Here is a 19,984-nt window from a genome sequence, read left to right on the forward strand (position 1 = left end):
CAGTCCCGCAAAAAAAAGTCCAAACTGCATTAATTGAAATTATTGTAGGTTTTGTGTTTGATATTGGTTTGGTGGGAACTGCTAAATGTTTTCTTTATAGTTTTCGTTTACCCAATACGAAATTATCAACACCGTTAAACTGCTATTACTACACAACGTTAGGGAACTAATTTTATTTCACATGAAAAATAAAAAATATGTATAAACAGGGCGATTAAAACAAACGACATCTACTAAACAACAAAAAAGCTATCAAATAAACACAGAGGTATAGCAGTGAAAATGAGTAGATGAAATTCCTTTTCAACACCAAGACAATCTTATTTGAAACTTTCCTTCCGCTAGGTGGCGATAAAGAGCTAAATAAGGTTGAAATTCAGTATGAGTTGATTATTACAATGCAACGCACAAAAAAGGCAAGACGGTTTATATTTCTATAAGGGTTAAGGCTATATATTCTAACAAACGAAAAATAAAAATGCGCGTTTTTGCTGGTTATTTGGCTACAAAACTAATCTTAAGATACGAGTACCAACAACAACGGCCAACGCACAACAGTGGCTTAGGCAAGTATAAATGGATTTAAAAAATACGACTCGATTTGTTCAGCACCCGAAGCGTTGATGGACACCTTGCAATCGACTAGATGTGAAAATAAATGTAAAACAAGTTGTACAGCACTACATATATGATATTAGAAGCACCATTTTGGTATTGGAATGCTTAAAGAGTGGACGTTTAACTGTTCAAATATCAGGCACAACTACCCTTTTTACGATGTATTTGACATTTAGTGTTTTTAAGTGAGGTTTTAAGTACGGCATATAGGATAAAAAAAAACAGCCATAAATTTTTATCATTGTACCTTGAAGACTTTACCCCATGAACGCATAGAAATATAAATTTCATTTTGTAAAGTAAATTGATTAGTGCGGAAAAAATCGAGTGCAACAATCCTAGACGTCATAAAACACGATGACGTCACACAATGGATGCCGCGTACGGGTTGGTAACGACAGGCGATGACGTCATTTCCTCGGAGTCGCCTAGCAACGGCGCCCGCGCAGCGCTTTCGTCGCGACGCGAGGGAAAAGAATAATGAGTGTGATCGGTCGGTTTCGCTAGAAGAGTCCCGAATGTTCTGGAATTCTGCTCGAAAACGTCGGCGTCATCGGTGCAGTCTGCATCGTCGGTGACCTCTTGGCACGTGGCGTAGTTGTGGTGCGACTGGCCTTCGGTGAGCGTCGGCATAGGCGGCACCGGCGATGGAGACGATGAATCGCTAAAGAAAGCATCGTCGGCTCTGCAAACATGTAAGTTTTACAAACATGAGCATTTGACGAAACGTTTGAATAATAAAGCATGTCGCATTTTATGTTTTCAGGTCGTTATATTCGTCATTAAACTTGAGAACAGATCCGTGTATAGCAGTGGTTCTTAACCGGGGTTCGAGTTCGACCAAAAGCTGAAGAATATTGTAGGGGTTCATCCGTGATAACAAGGTTAAGAACCACTGGTGTATAGTGTTCCAAATAGAAGTTTTACGTCAAGTAAACAGATGACGGCCTTTGGTTGAGTGAAACACATTGGGGGCTGGGTAATAAATGGGAAAGGCGCTACACCACTGTTTGTGAGGCAGCAACACTCATTTGTTTGAGTCAAAAGCGTGGTATATAGTGTCACAACGCTTCGGTTATTTCGGCGAATTATTTTGGCAAAAACTGCCGAACATTCGGTTTGACCCAAACCCAATTTCGGTGCATTAGTTTTATCTTATTTTCAATCAATTAAATTTTGTACCCTGTGCTTGCTGGACTAGCGAGGATGAGCAGAGAGTCCGGGTCATCCAGCATAACCTCTAACCTCTTGCCGACGTCAGCAAATGTGGGGCGCGCATGTCTGTCTCTTTGCCAGCATGACAGCATCAGCTGGTGGAGAACAGACGGACAATCCTAAAACAAAAACGACAATGTCAGTAAACTCGAACACCAAGACACTGTTCACGCCTTGTCGGCTGAACGAGCAGTTGTACTATTCAAACCAGGGCTTTTATCCTGTTTTCTAACGTTTTATTTGACCTTGAGGTACCTGCAGGTATTAAGGCCCAAATATCAACCAATCCTTACCAGTCAAAAACTATTATTACAGGTCGAAAAACAAGGAAAACGTTGTTACTTACAGATTTTAAAATTGGATAAAACCAGAATCGTTTTTTCCCGTACATTAAAAATATTATCAGTGGCCTATGGACCTTAATGCCTTCAGGGGCCCTACTATATGTGTTCAATTTTTTTTATTTGGCGAACAATTCATTGTTTTTAAAATTCATTTAAGCCGCTATTACTTTTTTACTTTTTACGGTTACAGGTGCTCCTAACTATGATTTGAAAATGACCTAAGGATTAAAACAGCATGTTTACGCAAATAGGTTGGCTTGTGTGTTTCGTTTAAGAAGCATCTGACAATAAACATAATCTCGGAGTTAATTGTATGACCAAACACATAGTGCCAAACCTATATACTCAACTGAATATGCCCCGAAAGTAAAGCACATGTCTAAAAACACCAAGTTAATCTGGAATCGAAAAACCGTTAAGAATTCAGTTAATTGCATACGAAGGATGGCAAATTGGTTATGCGATTAAACGGATTTATCGGTATTATCATTCTTTCTTGTTGCAATACTTTTACAACTTCGGGCGACTTACTTCAGGGGCTGGAAGCCGGAATCCTTCATTTACGGCTTGCAAAACTTGCTGATTGGTCAAATCCCAGTAAGGTTTTTCACCGTATGTTGTCACTTCCCACGCGAAAACACCAAAACTCCAAACGTCTGATGCCTGAAAAGTCACGAGAAAGAATGAAAGGAGAGTTTATGACCAAGTGCAATCAGCCTTCCATTGACTGTCAATTCGCCGTTTTTTTTGTTTTTAACATCGGTTGAAGGACCAAACCAGTAATTGGTCATGTTGATAGACCTTGTAGCCTCTAATACAGTGTTTTTTGGTATTTTTATTATCGTTACGACTGAGAATAACCAGATGAATTTTATTTACTCTCTAATCAAAAAACTTATATTACCAACTATGGCGACACAGAAGGATTACGTCACAGAAATAAACAATGACAATGCTACTTGTAAGTCTAGGTAGAGCTACTGACACCATTACGCAAATGACAACCAAAAGTCGATTGGTTATATCTCCAAAAATGCTCACGGTTAGGGTTATTAGGGTCGGGGTAAGGTATTAGCACTTAACAATTCAATAAAACTAACCCAAAAAATTAGTTACTAATGTAAAATTTTTAAAAACTTATTTACCAACCCAACCCATTTATAGCCGCTAAATAAAAAATTCAGCTCTTTACGCCCCCTAATCTCCCGAGGTTGTCATTTGCATTATGGTGTTAGTAGCTCTGTCTATGTCTAAAAACAACAAAGCATATAACTCCAAAATGAAGTACTTTAGCAAGTATAGCCGTTTCAAAAATTTCACGTTTTGGGGGGCTGTGGGTGAACCGAGGGATCAAACGGGGTCAAAATTCACATAGACCATCTTTAGACCAATATCTATAATGTGTGTAAATTTGAAAGAGTTTGAACCATTCTTTCTTGACCAAAACGTGGGAACAAACCTGCGTTAGAAAAAAAAAGATAAAAAAAATATAGACAAAAACAAAATGTGTCCCCTTCAGGGAAGGGGACCCATAATTACCTGTGAATAAGCTCTAAATGCTACAGCCTCCGGTGCCGTCCATCTTATAGCGATCTTCCCGCCCTGTGTAGTATATGTGGGACAGGAACAATCAGAATCGCTCTCGTTCGCTCCCATGTGACGAGTCAGACCAAAATCGGACACCTTACACACGAGGTCGCTGTTCACCAACACGTTGCGTGCAGCCAGGTCTCTGTAAGTGCAAAGGTCAGATAAAGGGTTAAAGTTTAATGTACAAAATACTGCCCAATCAGTTGTTTTGCTTTGTATTTAATAGAAATAACGTATCTCCGAATTGAAAGTCATATGTTTAAAGGAACAAACCTTCATCAAACTGCTACGTTAAACAGTAAATCTAATGGTTACTGTATGGCCTAACCTGTGCCACAACATTTATCACATAAGTATTAAAACAAAGCACAGCAAACGTAAGTTTACATTAATGTTTTTCAACCTTGCGAAAATAGCGTACCATATGAAGATTTTTCATTTGCTGCATGCCACCTAAACCCTACTGACAAATAGGCCTATTTTTTCTCGACCAGGCCAGCATATTTCGAAACAGCAAGCCTGGCAATTCACAAGAATGTCCAAGACATGAGTTTGTCCCAAACCAGGGATGATGAGTTATAATAGGTCAGTTGAGTTGCAATTCTTGATCTGACTTTTTGTATGGCAAAACGTTACTCGCGTACCATCTGAAAAAGCTCTGGGTACCACTAGTGATACGCGTATCACAGGTTAAGAACCACTGGTCAACATCGATAAGGTAAATTGAAATAGTTTTCTTCGGGCCGAATCGGGACCAAGGGAAAAAAAATCAAACAAAATATTTTTTAACGTAAGTAAAAAAATAAAAAAAAATGAAAAATAATAATAGGGCTGTAGGTTGCCGTCTTCTGATGTGCAAGCTTACCTGTGCACGTACTGCATACCACTGAGGTATTCCATACCAAGCGCTACACCTCTTAACATGCGCACCAATACAGCAGCGGGAAACGCTTTGTGGGCTTGTCGGTGGGCGCGAAGAAATGCCTCCAAGCAGCCGTGGTCCATAAGCTCTGTTACTATCATGAATGGCCGGGATTTCATTACCACCGCTTCAAGCTTGACAATGTTGGGATGTTGGAATCTTTCCAAAGCCATGGCTTCCCGCAAAAAGTCAAGCTATCGAGAACACAGATGTTTTAGACTTGTTTAAGGCCAACTTAAAGCAATTGATTTCAGCTGCCGTAGGCCAGATTTGACAACTAGGGTCAAAATAAAAATTTCAAAATTTAGTAAGTTGTCTATCACGCTTTAAATTGCAAAACGTATAAACCACTCCATTTAGATCAAATTAGAGAAACCATCCCCGTTGTAAATCGGAAAAAAGAGATAACAAAGGCAGAACACGATAACAAAATATGCCCCCGTTACAGAGGGTGCACAGTAGGTAACTGTAGGTAGTCAATACATCTAAAGTCGTTTGTCAATAAAAGTGTTACATTAACGACAAAAGTAAACAAAAGACCAAGCACTTGCTACCATTGTTTAAGCATATGTGGTTGACATACTTGCGCCGTGGTGTACAAACTAGTTTCAGTTAAAACGTACAAGTGAACCACAAAAAAAACAAAACGGGGTATTTGGTCCAAAGCGGAAACTAGCCTTGATGAACAAACTAATACCTGTTCGTGTGGTTCACACTGGGCGTGGAGTTGCTTCACGGCGACATCTAGTGTCTCATCTGTGTCGGTGACAATGTCTACAACATAAAAAGTAAGTCATTTGTCATTTGAATACACATTTAGTCACGTTTTGTGGGGATATGGCTGAATCTATCGCATGTAAATTTGTTTCAGTCTTTCTCGGCCACTAGAAAACAGCTAGAAAGCTCGTTTTAGACCAGCGGTTCCCAAACTTTTTCCTACTTTTTTCAAAACGGTCCCTTTGCATTATTTTGAGGGCTCGCGATCCTTAAGCCTAAATATGTATTTCATAAAAACGACTGTTGATTTCAGGATTTTAGCTAGTTATGCAAAATTGCGCATAAAAGTCATCCAAACACACCTTGTGACATCACAGACAAGACAAATGCACTACAATTGTGCGCGAACAATTACATTTTTGATGGTTGTCATTCAATAAAGGCTATTGTTAAGCAATGGAGACAGTTGATTCTCAATTCTACTTTGATTTAAACTTATTTAGTGGCACAAACTGACGCCAAATAAGATTATACAATTACTTCAACCGCTTTGCGGTCCCCTAAAAATTGCCTCACGGACCCCTAAAGGACCGCGGACCCCAGTTTGGGAACCGCTGTTTTAGACCGTAAAAAACATATGAAGGAAAAAATCTGTTCAATAAGAGGGCTAAAAGCTATTTTAGAACTTGGTTATCAAGTGGTTCGTAAGTTGGGCCGGGCTTTTCGGGTCTGGTTTGGATTTCAGTTTGAACATAAGGGGCTTGATTCTAGCCTGGCTTCACACTAGGCCACAGTAGTGTCGCAATTTCAACATGGTAAAATCTGATCTATATTTACCGAAATTTCAGCTACTAAACCCAGTTTCAAGCCCGCTTGCAACTCTGGGGTAGTTGTTTTTATCAATGTTACGTCACGCGAGTTATTTTTATCTCATCTGCCTAATATCATATGACGTCACGGTTATGTTTTTCTTTGTGTTTCAAAGCAATGGTTTTTAACCTTCTATTAACGCTATCCTTGTGGGTAAATTTCATTTACCTCCAATTTCAAAAAATAAAAATATCAACTACTACGGCACAAAAGTGTGACAGAAAAATTACACTGTTACAGAACGGAAGTGGGATTAACCCCCGAAAAACGTCAAAATGCCCTAAGAGGGTAAATACCTGCATGTTAAGAAACACTGTTTTAAACCCTCTAATATTTTACACTTACGATAACCACACTGATTGTTAAACAATCAATAATAAAAATACAAACAAAATTGATTTTTTATTCAGTGGCGCTTAGGTGGCGGATGATTGAAGTTTATTCATTTAGTAGATGAAAGTTTTCGATCCAATCAATTCAATTAAACACGGTCAAAACATTTCAAGCCGCAAAGCGTTGTTACGCGAGACTGTACTTGCTTAGACGGTAATTGTGACCTCACAAACAGGTGATTATGGGTCATTTCCGGCACCGCTAATGAGAGGTAGAGGGCTGGAACAAGGAATTTTTTGCGCGTGGGCGAACGGTAATAGCGATTACCGCGTCAAAAATCGCTCTAGTCGTGGAATGTCAAAAGCTTGTTGTTGATACAAACGGCCGAAACGTGTATATGGCGTAATGAGCAATGAAGGCCGTCTTGTGCCTGTGATTTCGTGAAAAGCATTTTTTTCGTTGCCATCAATGGTACCATATGGGTTTGAACGTATTAAAAGTAAAAAAATTGTGTAAATTTAGAATTTTATTTGACAAACGTCCCACTTTTACCAAACATTATTTCTACAATGTGTTACGGCTGGCTTTACTATTTTAGTGGTAATGGAATTTCACCAACAAAAAATAGGACAACAGCGCAGTTGCATCATTATTTGTTATATTGTAGTGTATAAAAATGTTTTGTATTTGCACATAGGGTGTTAGCATGCTTTGGAAATTGCGTTATAAATCATAAACTTATTGTGTGAAAACTCAATGGTCATTTGGACTATGGCTTTTCAAGACTCCTTTTTATATAGTTGTGTAAGTAAAAACTGTTAAAAAATGTCAGTTGTATGTTATCAAGATACAAAACTATATGTTCAACTAAAACAACACATACAGATCCTTTACACATAACACAGAATACAGTGTCATTTTTACACTACAGAAAATGCTTATTTGTGGTGATTAACAGCATGTCAAATGGCTATAGAGTCACACAAAATGTACAAAAAAAAACATCTACTAGGCTCCATTTACTGTAAAAGTTTAAACAAAACTTAAAAAAACTCTATAGAAATGGGTTGTACATATAAATAGTTGGATGTGAATGTGACTGATGAGATTGCTCCCTTAAAACAATACAATACCTGTTTTGAGTAGTCTTCCTTGATAAACCTCACCAAATTCCCCACATCCAATAACTTTATCTGTTGTTATCAGGTTTGGGAGGGTTTCACATGAGAACTGATGAGGTAACATAGGTCCTAGTGAGAAGGGATCAACATATGTACGTTGTTCTGCAAAAAAAATGAGTTGAAACAATTTGGGATCTACTTATGGGTTATTAAGGTGCCATAATATGAACAAGAGGCAAGTGTTGCTTCATTATAAACACTTGTAAAGAAAAGTTGACTTTTTTGAAAAAGGAAAAAAGTTTCAACTATGCTGATGTGTAAGATGTAATAACCAATGTGTCTTATCTACAACTACCTAGTTTTCCTTTATAAGGGCTATCCCAAAACAAAACAATAAGTGTACATTTTTCAGCATACCATAACTTTATCTAGTTTTGTTTATGCAACAGTTTAATTTAGGATGAGTATACTTTAACACAGGGGTTCTTAACCAGGGGTAAGTGTACCCTTGGGGGTATGGAGCAGGGGGTACGACATGCAGGGTGAAACTATTTAGGCATATTTGTGAAGAATGAGTAACAAGTTACTTTGTTATATTATACAGTATCTAGAACGGGTTAGTTTTGTACTTGTTACAATACTGTTTTCATGCATGCATTCAACACCCAAGTTATAAATACACTGAGTTTAATTCCTATTGTTACAATTTTATTTACTTCCGTCGGCTATTTTAGACAGGGAGAAAATTTCATGAAAGCTCAAAGGGTACAAGCGCAAAAAGGGTTAAGAAACACTGCTTAACACATTCCAGAGAAAAACGCAACTACATTTGATACCTGGTACAGTGGTGCATTCTGTATGCTCATCATTTTGAAGGTGACCTGTGCCATTTTGAGGGGCGTGGTACTGGGCGTGGCTGGCTTTCTTGTTTCTTCGTCCAGGTGAACATTTGAACCATAACGCAACAAAGGTAGCAAACTGTGGTAAAAAAACATTTTTTAAAACCACCTGTGAGACACAATTCCAGCCATTTATTTGACACACTTAATTTTAAATAGCTTTAAATAATTGATTTAAATTCATTACTATTTGTTTCAATCATAAGTTAAATAGGGCTATAATGGATATTATTCATTAAAAACTGGAAAGGTGGCTTTTTTATATTTCCATTTTATATATTCTATACCATTTTAACCGATTTACTATACACACCATTTCACCTACTAACATGATTGTTTTGACAAAAATAAATGGACACAGGCGTTTGTGTGAATCAGTTACGGTCAAAAAAAGTACAACTATATTTAGATTCTTCAGTAAAGGGGCCCTTTAATAATCAAGTTGGAGAAATATCATTTGAAATGCAATAGACATCAAGGTAAACCATCTAGTAACTTACTAAAACAAAAAACACAACAGCCGCAGCGATGAGGTAGATATAATTGGAGAAAGACGCAGCTGGTGTGGTGACATTCTGTGTAACTTCTGTGGTTTGTATCTCAGGTAAAATAGAAAACTCAAAAATGGGACTAAAGTTGCCAAAACCTGTAAGACAAAAACACCAAATTATCAACTGAAAATCTGCTGTCTTCCATGACACGGTTTTGATACACAATATATCTGCAACCTAGGGGTGCACAACCTTTTAGCTGACAATAGCCGTAAGCACCTACTTCACAAACAGCAGTCAGAGTGCCCTTGTTTGCTGTTTATAAATTACACTTATGAAAAACATGGTACTTATTTTATAACAAGATATCCTATCAACCCTCTTATGAAGTTTAAGACACATGCCATGATTTTATTGCAAGTAAAAACACAAACTAAAAGGTGGCCTTAGTTTTTTTTTAGAATTTTTGAAGATTTAACAAACTTAACTATCTCAGTACTGAATCACAGGGTTCCCGCGCAATTTTTGTTTATAAATTCCATGACTTTTCCAAAACTTTTCAAGAAAAACCCCCCGAATTTCCATACCCTTATTTTTTTAAATCGAGCAATTCCCATAGTAAAACTGGTAAAGAGGCTTTGGTATATGTAGCCAATTTTCCATACTTGCAACGAATATACAAACGTTACGTAATTTGAAATTCCTATATCTCTATCTGGCATTTTCAGGTGCCAAATTCCATACTTTTTCAAGGACTTTTGCAAAAGTTGGCTTTTTTCAAAACTTTTCCAGGCCTTAAAAATACCAATTTAAATTCCATAACCTTTCCAGGTTTTCCATACCCGCGGGAACCCTGTAATCAACAATGTTCAAGTAATCACGAACATCACTTACTGTGTGGTTTTGTGAAAAAAGTAGCTTGTACATAAGTAAATACTTTATGTGGTTTAAAGAAGCTTCATATTTTAACTAATATACACGAATATATTGGACGTAGAGTAGAGTTTGTTTACCTGCAGAATTTTCAGGTCTGACTGATAAATAATATGAAGTTTTTGGAAGAAGAGATTTAAGATAAACACTGTTTTCGCTTGTGGATAGATTTGTGGCATTGTTCTTGAGCAGGCTTTCAACTGAAAGATTAAAATGATCCAGATCGCTGCTTTGAAACCACCAAACCTACAGACAAAATACAGTAGATTAAATTAAACTTTTGAATTCAAATTTTTGTTGCTTGTCATAAAAGGTAAAACATTGGTTATAAAAACTGCTAAAAGAGCAACAATGGCTAAATTAGTATCTGTGCAGCAACAGTTTCATTCATAAAGGACACATTCAATTTCCTTTTACCTATTTTGATTTAATTTCCTTTTACCTAAATCTACATTTTATAGTTTTATGAGAGATTTCTATGTGAAAACAGCTATATAAATATCTTTATATTGGGCAAACAGTACTTTAAACAGGTGGTATGCAAGTATGATACATTCTTTGATTGGCACATTTGTAATTTATACTGCTTTTTTTCTAACTTTAACTCTCTTAGCATAAAAAGTGTCTGTTTATCTTTAAAAAAGCATAAAATAGTCAAAAAAAAGCATTTGTGTGTACTGCTTTTAATCCTGACCTGATAAGCTTTGATCTTTCCGTTTGGATAATGAGGTGGGTTCCACTTAATAACAGCAGATGATTGGTTGCCAGGCAACCGACGCATCTCCACTACAGGTGATGGAAGTGTTTCATTGGTGGTAAAAAATTCTGTTGCTGCACTCGTTTTTAAGACAAGTACCATCTGGTCAAATATTAATGCATTAGAAATAGCATTATTTATGGATAATATTTGTACATGCCAAGTAATATAATAGCCCTATTAATAATTAACACCGTGCAATACAGAAAATTATACTATTTTTGCAATACAGCAAACATAAAATAAAGTTTGTTTTGGCTAGTTTTCGATTTACTCGTACAGAATACTTTCAAAAAATACTTTTTTACTGTGACTTACCACCAATATGTAATGTTTATTGAATAAAATAGATTGATTTTTCATTACCATTTTATTACATCAAACAAAAGAATTAAAAACCTTTCATTAATGCCAAATAAAATTTTATAACATTCACCTCTTGTTCCAAGTTGTTGCTGCCTCGCATAGAATTGAGGTTGGTCTGTCCTTTCAGCAGCGCAAAAGCTGCAGGGTACTGTTCCACAGTGTATCCATTAACAGCCACAACGCTAAAGCCGTAACGCGTTTGGCCACGAAGGTTGCCGATAGTTATGTGCAACTTTTCGGTTTGGCAGCGCAGGGAATCGTAGGTGAGATGGTCACAGTAATCCTCAGTGGTTTGAAATGTGTTAAGATTCACTTGAGCATCGGTTGGAATGAACGAGCAATTGCTATTTAGCGATGATGGGTTTGAGGTAGAGAATGGAGATGATGCTGAGGCTATAATTTCAAAAAATTGTCACAAAAATAATGTAAGCTAAAGAGCAGTGGTAGTATGTATTGCTTGGTATACCACATCTTACTAAATGTTATCACATAATAAGCAGTTTTAAATGGACACTGACATGCTTTATGTGAAAATTGTAATTTAGAGCTATTCGAGTTAAGGTGAGGGTTTATAATTGAACTAATACTTTAATATTTTTTCATTTTCTCTCGTTTGGGACATATTCTCACATTTCTCAAACCATGTGGCGTACTATGCGGTGCCAAAGAACACAGTTTGTTACAGTCAACTTTGTTTAGGTCATTAACCCATTTTGCATTAGCATTACTGTTAGTAGACCAAAAAGAATGTATGGTTGCAAAACATATGTTTGAAAATCGTAAGGCATTTACAAACTGAAAAAAAAAAACTTCTCGGCCTCATTTGAGCATACAAACACCAGGCCGAGAAACACTTTTATACACATTTATTTTTTGAAAGGGAGGTAAGTTACAAACAAAAACACACCTGATTGAGAAGAGATTTCCGGTAATGGGCAAGCATGGCATAAAATACAAAACGTAACTTTTCTACAGCGACCAAAATATTCAGGCTGTTCCCAAGACAGTTGGATCGTTCCTAACAATAAAAACAAAGGAGTTATGTACAAAAGCTTCCAACAACAATTTTAACACCCATAAAATGTATGGATGTTTTCTGCATGTAATAAATTTACAATATCCTGTATTATATAGCTATTTCAATGAAACATGCCATTATGTTTGTAAAGAACCACAGATCTCTTAAAGAATCTCAAATCTTCTCACACAATAGTATGCTGATATTGCAACTATTTTAAAACTGACTTCTAACAAAATATAAATTTAGCTTTGCTGGCTTTTTTAAATTTTAAACAAATTAAATTGACTCTTCAATTTCAATAGTATCATCAAGTTTCCTTGGCAAAGTACCAAATTTTAAAATCATTAAATAAACCTACCAAGTGATTCAGATGAGGCCTTCACAGTATATGAAGTAGGAGCAGTGGGCAATTTGGAGCAAACTTCACAGTCGTATTCGTGGCGGATTGAATCTGAGGCAGAGTTCATTTGGAATGGCAGCTGACGTCCATTGTCGTCACCTGAGCACTGACACTGTGTTGAACCCAAGTGCGTAGTGTAAGCATGTCTTGGGCAATGAATGCAGTCTGTGTTGCCTGGAGCAGGTCTGCAAACAAGTACATTTTACACAATGCTAGTGAAAACTGTTTCCACAAAGGGTAATAATGGCAAATTGAATGCAAGTTTTACCAAAGTGCATAGCCTATGCAGCAAAGGTACTTTATGAAGCACTGTACAATGTTTACATGTGTACCAAACAGATTTGTAAGCAGGCCTGAAATTAATTTGGGAATGAAACGTGAAAGTACAGGCCCTAACCCTTCCTTATCAAAATCAAATCCTGAAATTCGCCCGAATGTAGGTAAAAATGTGGCAAAAGTAATGTGGAGTGCAAACTAGGCCAGATTTAAGCCTGTTTCAGTAAAACTCCAAGCGCAAACCCAGGCTGACTTACAACTTTGATACAAAGTGTAAAACATGAAAGTTGGAAAAAGCTTAGCTATTTAATTCATAACAAAATAATCTCATTTTAAGTACAGTATATTCACTCATACTACAGCATATCCATAAATGGCTTTACTAAACAATTTCATTTTCTTACTTGTAATATCCAATAGGACATGGCGAGCATTTTTTGCTGGTAGCACCAGGTTGATATCCAGCCTTGCACTCACATGCTCCAGTTTGAACTTTCCAATCCCCAGAACTTGTACATCGATAAACAGGAATGTTGGTAGATATTGAGGTTTGGGACTCAATGGTTGGAACAGCATTTGCTACACACTGTCCGACAACCTAAGTTACAACAAGATTTAAGTATCCTTGTTGTCTTGAAAGTTAAGCAATTTGCATGTTAAACTGTAGGCAATATATAAAGCACAATTATCTAAAGCACAAAACCAATTGAAACTTTGGGCTCAGAAACAAATTGTAACATGTGTGTAAAGGTACAAAATAAAAGCTGCAAACAGTGCACACTGTTTCAAACCATAAGGATTTGTGCAGCTGATGACAAGGGGTAGTTTTGCCATTTAAGGGCACTCGCATTGTTCGAAGTAGCAGGCTGAAAAGCCATGTCTCACTAGTTCTGTGTGAGGAACAAAACTACACAATACAGTAAAATAGAGACACACATAAAAACACAAAAAAGTGGGTAAACAATATGTGTCCCTTCAGCCTGGCTACAGGGAAAGTGAACAAATAAAGAAAAAAACATACTAGGTCAAAAGTAGCCTTTTGTATCTTGTTTGCACATAACTATTGCACTTACTTCAACTAAAGATGTGTCCTGTTGGCCTGTGTGAGTTTCAGGAAAAGCAGCCAACTCATTCACCACACTCGGACACATAATATAGTAAACTCTCAATGAAGTCAAAGAGATACAAGCGCCTTCGTCCATAATAGCTACATAAAGTGCTTGGGGGTCAGCGGAGGGCGGTATTGCTATGCTGACCATTTCTTTGTTAATTTTGTGCGATTCAGGCTGGTGGTTTGGCAGGAAACGAACCTGAGGAGAGGAATTAATGTGATTACACTGTCAAATGGGTTGACAACCCTGTGGCTTAGGATATATTAGGTTATATGGGTGAGTTGATATTGGATTAGCTTTGGGTATTAAGATATTGCAACAATGGTGCACTTTGAAAAAAACTCGGCCTTTACAGTTACATTTCTTAAAATTTGAAAAGGTAACACATAAAATGTATTTAAAATTTAAAACAACAGAAAAAGGTTTTCGCTTGTGTGCTTGCAATATTTCATACTTTGCTCTAAAGAAGCCCTACCGTTCTGGTGGGCAAAAGCCTCAGCAAAACAAGTTTTTTTAAAAACAGTTAGTATTTTGTTTAGCATCACACCAGTCGAACATCAAATTTATTATATTAAACACATCTTTGTTTAAACGTTTTAAGTAGTTTGAAAAAAATTAAGTATACAGGCAATACAACAATACATCAACTAGGTTTTGACCACTCAAAAATAAAAATGGGATCACCCACCTCGGCTGCAACTGTGTCTACTTTTGTAAAATGACTCTCATTAAGAGGGACAGTGTCTGGCAGATGCTCATCTTTTGATATAAGGCGATAAAAAACTTTGAAGGTTTCCCTACATATTGTGTCTTTAAGATCATGACATTCTCTCATCCAGAACTTGAAGGACACATATAGACGAGTAACACCTGAAACAAAAAATACATTTTGTACAAATAAACATACTTATTGTTCACAAAATCAGTGAATGTTAGGCATAGTATGAATCCAATATTGCCTTCTGGCAATTGTAAATTGTATTTCAACACTTCTGTATTAAAAAGTATATAAATGCTGTAGAAGTAGAAGACCTGGATTCGGCACAGATCCAGACTTAGTGATGTCGATTAGTTACCACATTACAAATCATTTTTATCTAACCGAATCTGTTTCAACCGAGGATTACTGGACTTTTTTGTTCTGGGAAGTGCAACAATTTACCTGTGACATTAAGAACTGGCGATCTGAGCCAACTTTGGGTTACACTTTTGGAAACTGGTTGTGATTCTGGGCAGACCTCGAAACCCCGCACCGATTCTTTTCCATTGAATACACTCACTTCTCCCCACTAAAAAACAAAACATTCTTTCCTCAGTGTCAAATAAGTAAACGGAATTCATTTTAAAATTAAAAACTTACAATGCAATGCCCAGGATAGAATGTCATGCGTAATGTACAAACGAGGACTGCTCTTTCAGCAGTTTTTATTATAAATAGACATTTTTTCAACATCTCATAGGAGACGCTTTTTTAAGATATGTCATTAAAAGCAATACTCAACTCATTTAAGTTTGGCACATGTAAAGTCTTAAATATATTTTGCAATTTTATTGGACCAAAAAAGAACTTACCCCAGGTACTAGTGAACTGTTAGACTTAATTCCATCCACATAATTCTCTATTCTCCATCCAACCAAGTTCGAAGTTGCTTTAGAGGTACTTAAAATTTCCACTACACAAAAAACAAAGTGTGTGATTGCAGATCCATTAAATAAGTTTAAATAGGTAAAAAGGACAAACAAACCTTCACGTGCTTGAACAAAAACATGACAAAAAAGACAGAAAATATATACATCGGCTACAAACATCAGCAGTTGAATTGGCATTTGTTCTTTTCCAGCGTCACATACATGCCGAAAGCTACATGAGCATGTGTCAGCCTATAATACAGCCATGTATTGAACAGTTGCAGCACCTAACCAAAAACAGACAATCTTAATTCTGCTTGTGTCCTCCGAGACAAAAATGCAACAATTCTCAATCCAAGCAAGTTCGTTGTTTCACACGATTGCTAAAACCGAGCATGGCGCGAGTTCAGAGTTTGTGATTTTTCATTCATGCTTTGTGTAGTATCATAGAAATCTCACGCCTTTAAATTGTATTTTCTGTGTTAATTTGGTTATAGAGGGCAGGCGACTAGTGTCACAAAGCAATAAAACACATCCTAAACTTACTATTTCCAAAATTTCAAGGACCATCCATTGCTACAGGTGCAAGTGTTCAAAACTTTGGGTACATTTTCCACTAAAGAAAAAGTCGTTTTCGCCTGTTTCAGAGGGGGCGTGAAGTGTCGGACAAACATCTTAGACAACGTGACCAAAAAGGTGAAGAGCCGTAGAAAGTTTGTGAATGCGTTTTAGTTACAAAAACTCGTAGGTCGTAGCTGGTAATCCAAAATTATTTGGGACTTTGCGTACTTGGTGAACTGATAAAAGGTTTCCATATCAGAAACATATGGGAAACCTAGGTGTGGAAGCAAGCAAGACCACCGGATTAAACATGAGTAGATATCGGCAAGGTTAGTAAACAAGTCAATCCGAAAGCCAATTATGTTTAAGTCGGTTCAGCCTCAAATCCGCGATTGACCGTTGAATGGCAAGGCCAAAACAGACTGCATCGTTAATACCGGTTGAGTTAGTCGATTTTAAACTGATTTTTTTAACTGGGGGTGGTTAGTCTAATCCAGAAATGCACACTACTGGACTTACTGATTTGCTAACTCTGTGGGTAAAATCCACAGGTGATTGTGCTAGTACAATTCTGCTGCTACAACATTTTCAACAAGCAAAGTAAACTCAGCAATAGCCCAAAGAGACTTTCCGACTGCAACTATTTCTCAATTTCTGATTTCCATATCTGTTAATTCCAATTAAAAAGCAGCAAGTTTATGGGATTTTTTTGTATTTGCAAGACGCCAACAGGTTTAAAAAACCAATTTATGCGGATATTCGCCGGTCTGAAGTCCAAACTTGGATGCCAAATACCCTTCCATGAACTGAGCAGCTTTAATTGTTGGCAAAATCTGGTTGTCAACAACCTTCTGATCCTCAATCCTTTCGTCTGAAACGGTGTATTTCTGAAACATAATAGTTTTTTTGTATTGATATTAAATAAGTATATATTTCGTAAGTGTAAGACATTTTAAATATGCCAGTTTTTTGAAGATTGCCTCAGTTTTTGGAAAGTAATTTCATTTGTGAATCAACCAAAGCTGAAACAAGTTTACATCATAGGCAACTTTCAGAAAGACAAAAATATAGGAATTGTAAAAAAAAACTTGAAAGTTTGAAGTTCAGTAGATACGCAATAAAACTGCTGAGCTACCAACGTTGAAAATTCACAGTAGCCAGGTTGGCTAATTTCCGGTAGGTGGTGCCCACAAAAATTTTAAATGCAATTTGAGTAAAAAAATGCTGATTGTTAGGGATATTAAGGTTGGTCTGAGGTTTCATAATAATAATAGCATTAGACTCAACCTTAAAACTCAGTTATTAATGTTAAATTTAGCCCTTAGCCCAAACCCAGCCTCACTGTTAATTTAAATAACTGTTTTTTACACCCTCTATCAGTATTTAGCAAACCTTTTCTACTGTAAGTTCATACATTAGTAGCTCTACCCAACCAAACAATGTCAACACTTGACAGGAAAAATGACATTAAATCACTTAATATATATCTCTTTCATTAATTTGATATGAGAACATATATTTTACCTCTTGGCCAGTTTCAAAAATCTCGCCTTTGCCGTGTTTTGGCTTTGCAAGTTTTTTCCTGCGGAAATAAGCATCATTGACACGTTCAGGGATCTTCAAACCAGAAATGTCAATTTTCGTTTTTGTTGCAAGCACATAAACTTGATTGATTCGTCGCATAGGAACACCATTGATTTTAAATGGGCCTGAAATGGTACATTAATAAAAATTAAAAACAGAACTGCAAACACCATTTTTGCAGATGCACAATGAGAAAAAAAGCAGCTGTTTTTGTCATGTCAGAAATGGATGAAGCGTCATGTTAAATAGGATAAATATAAATATTTTTCAGACGGCACTTCCAGGCTCATCATTCATGAGAAATCAGCTGATTGCAATGTTATTGTGCTTAATACTAAAGTTTTACTGTAAAAGCAGCGATTCTGAAGCAGGGGAGGCTGGGCATTAATGGATTTATCATAGTGCTTTACTGCTATGTGAAAATTGGTTGAATTAAATCACACCAAATTGTACCAAAACATTCCAAAATTTTACTGTTATAAGTAGTAACACAATCCTTGAAAATAAAAAAAAAAAGTACAATCAGATTTTTTTTTCTCAAATAAAAATTTCGAGACTTTTGAGATTCTCGAGAAATGGATTTTTAATTTCCCGTTTCTCGAGAAATGAAAAAGTCGAGAAATAGAGGAACCCTAATATCAACCTATTTCACTTTTGTGCTAGGGTTGGACTTGTAGCATTACCTGTGATTAGCAACAATCCAGTGTCTAATTGCTTCAAGAAAACAACTCGCTTTCCACGGTAGGGGCCAGCAAGAAGGATAAGCACAGTTCCTGGGGTGATTGTTGACCTCAGTTTGCGTTTGTGTTGGCTAAATGGTTTCTTGCCATGTGACTTCAATTTTCTGGGGAGTTCCTCAGTGGGGTAGTAACGTGGCTGCAAAAAAATTGTAATAAGTTTGAAAATGTTACGAGAACAAAACTGCTAAAACTACAATCAATGTATGGGGCCATGATAAATTTGGTTTAATAATATCACATACACTTCATGATCATTATTTTTTCAAGCAACTAGAGTTTTGTGAAGTGGAGTCACTTTTAACATGAAGTCAGAGTCACCAATCAGTTTACTTACAAGCTAGAACACCCTTAAGTGTTTCAAGCATTTTGCAAATGCACAATGATATACATACAGCTGTTTTTTTGTCATGTCAGAAATGGATGAAGCGTCATGTTAAATAGGATAAAAATATATGTATATTTTCAGACGGCACTTCCAGGCTCATCATTCATGAAAAATCAGCTGATTGCAATGTCATAAAACTATGTTTTTTTATTATTTTGTTGAACACTAGAACAAAGCTGCTAAATGTCCCATTACATTACAAACAATTAATATGCAATTCTGTTTAAAAATTACATGTCTATGTCCACAAGTAACTTTAATTTAGTTGCAATTAAGTTAGATATTTGTTTGATCAGAGAAGAACTACGTTGTCAGAACAAGATTAAAACACACAACCTACCATCTTCTTGACTCGAACAAGACGAGTTCCTCCATTTTTGTCTCCTCCGATTGGCTTTTCAGTCATCCTCTCTGCTCTCTTTTTTTCAATCATGGTGATGTTCTTTCGTTTTTTGAAAGCAAATCGCTTGGCGTACATCACAGAGCGTGAGTAACGATTAATGCCACCACCGAGGGGTTTGTTCCTCGGCGCGTGAGGTTGCTGCATCTTCGCCATGGCCGTAAAATCTCTGCGACAACAAAGGCCATTCTACTTAACCTTTGAGCTGCATTTAAAACATTTACATTAACAGCGTATCTTGGAAGCTTTTAAGTGTTACCTAAACGCTGTTTTGGGTAAATTTAAGAGACTGACAGGGCTGATTTTTACAGATTTACACACGCTTGTCGCACACCAACTTACCGGCCAAACAGGCACTTGGAAAAGGCATCCGGGTGGTTACGTTTTTCAGTCATGCATATTTTGCCACCTAGTGGAAATGTGTATGTAATATTTTTATGAAGCAGTGCATTTTTTAAAATACCGGTACTTAACAAGTAAGGTACGATGGTTTCAAATAAAATGTATTTTTTCACTTTACCTGTGTTTATTGCAAGCTACAGCTGGTTTATCCCAACCAACAACACTTTAGTTACGGGTATTACGCTTCCGGACAACTATAACTTTTAGATTTACAAAATAATATAATTAAATCAATACTTATTTTGTTTTAAAAGATATGTTCTTGCCAGTTGGTAAATCACGGCCAAACATGGCAAAT

The 19,984-nt window shown here is 36.6% G+C and overlaps 2 protein-coding genes across 3 annotated transcripts; both read right to left on the reverse strand.

The window, feature by feature from the left end:
• Positions 1 to 158: 158 nt before the first annotated feature.
• LOC145223827 (ephrin type-A receptor 4-like) lies at positions 159 to 15,997 on the reverse strand. The gene is made up of 20 exons (XM_080090220.1): positions 15,731 to 15,997; positions 15,558 to 15,658; positions 15,148 to 15,274; positions 14,674 to 14,855; positions 13,947 to 14,183; positions 13,278 to 13,471; positions 12,556 to 12,782; positions 12,084 to 12,194; positions 11,247 to 11,569; positions 10,748 to 10,912; positions 10,134 to 10,299; positions 9,130 to 9,275; positions 8,567 to 8,708; positions 7,743 to 7,892; positions 5,387 to 5,463; positions 4,633 to 4,883; positions 3,717 to 3,909; positions 2,709 to 2,840; positions 1,801 to 1,952; positions 159 to 1,303 (listed from the first exon to the last, which is right to left on the reverse strand). The coding sequence occupies exons 1-20, from the start codon at positions 15,810 to 15,812 to the stop codon at positions 982 to 984; spliced, it is 3,480 nt and encodes a 1,159-aa protein (XP_079946346.1). The 5' UTR covers positions 15,813 to 15,997; the 3' UTR covers positions 159 to 981.
• Positions 15,998 to 16,870: 873 nt separating this feature from the next.
• Positions 16,871 to 19,707, reverse strand: LOC145223374 (large ribosomal subunit protein eL6-like). 2 transcript variants are annotated; one of them, XM_080089791.1, is made up of 5 exons: positions 19,627 to 19,707; positions 19,225 to 19,453; positions 18,443 to 18,635; positions 17,700 to 17,884; positions 16,871 to 17,062 (listed from the first exon to the last, which is right to left on the reverse strand). In XM_080089791.1, exons 1-5 carry the CDS (start codon positions 19,677 to 19,679, stop codon positions 16,910 to 16,912), a joined length of 813 nt encoding a protein of 270 aa, XP_079945917.1. In that variant the 5' UTR covers positions 19,680 to 19,707; the 3' UTR covers positions 16,871 to 16,909. The 2 variants fall into 2 exon arrangements, with proteins under 2 accessions (XP_079945917.1, XP_079945918.1); XM_080089792.1 differs by lacking the exon at positions 19,627 to 19,707 and adding an exon at positions 19,544 to 19,623.
• Positions 19,708 to 19,984: the final 277 nt, after the last annotated feature.

Source organism: Phallusia mammillata, chromosome 4 (genome assembly GCF_965637545.1).
Source record: "Phallusia mammillata chromosome 4, kaPhaMamm4.hap1.1, whole genome shotgun sequence".
NCBI lineage: Eukaryota > Metazoa > Chordata > Ascidiacea > Phlebobranchia > Ascidiidae > Phallusia > Phallusia mammillata.

Bases quoted from the DNA above. Each gene is read 5' to 3' on its own strand.
- LOC145223374 (XM_080089791.1), bottom strand. From the start codon at position 19,679: ATGACTGAAAAACGTAACCACCCGGATGCCTTTTCCAAGTGCCTGTTT. The intron at 19,454-19,626 runs GTAAGTTGGTGT...TTGTTGTCGCAG, and splicing joins TCCAAGTGCCTGTTTGGCCG to AGATTTTACGGCCATGGCGA. The intron at 17,063-17,699 runs GTAAAATATATG...ATTATGTTTCAG, and splicing joins TTTTTGAAACTGGCCAAGAG to AAATACACCGTTTCAGACGA.
- LOC145223827 (XM_080090220.1), bottom strand. From the start codon at position 15,812: ATGCCAATTCAACTGCTGATGTTTGTAGCCGATGTATATATTTTCTGT. The intron at 10,913-11,246 runs GTGAATGTTATA...ATATTTGACCAG, and splicing joins GCAACAACTTGGAACAAGAG to ATGGTACTTGTCTTAAAAAC. The intron at 1,953-2,708 runs GTAAGTCGCCCG...TTTTTGTTTTAG, and splicing joins TCCGGCTTCCAGCCCCTGAA to GATTGTCCGTCTGTTCTCCA.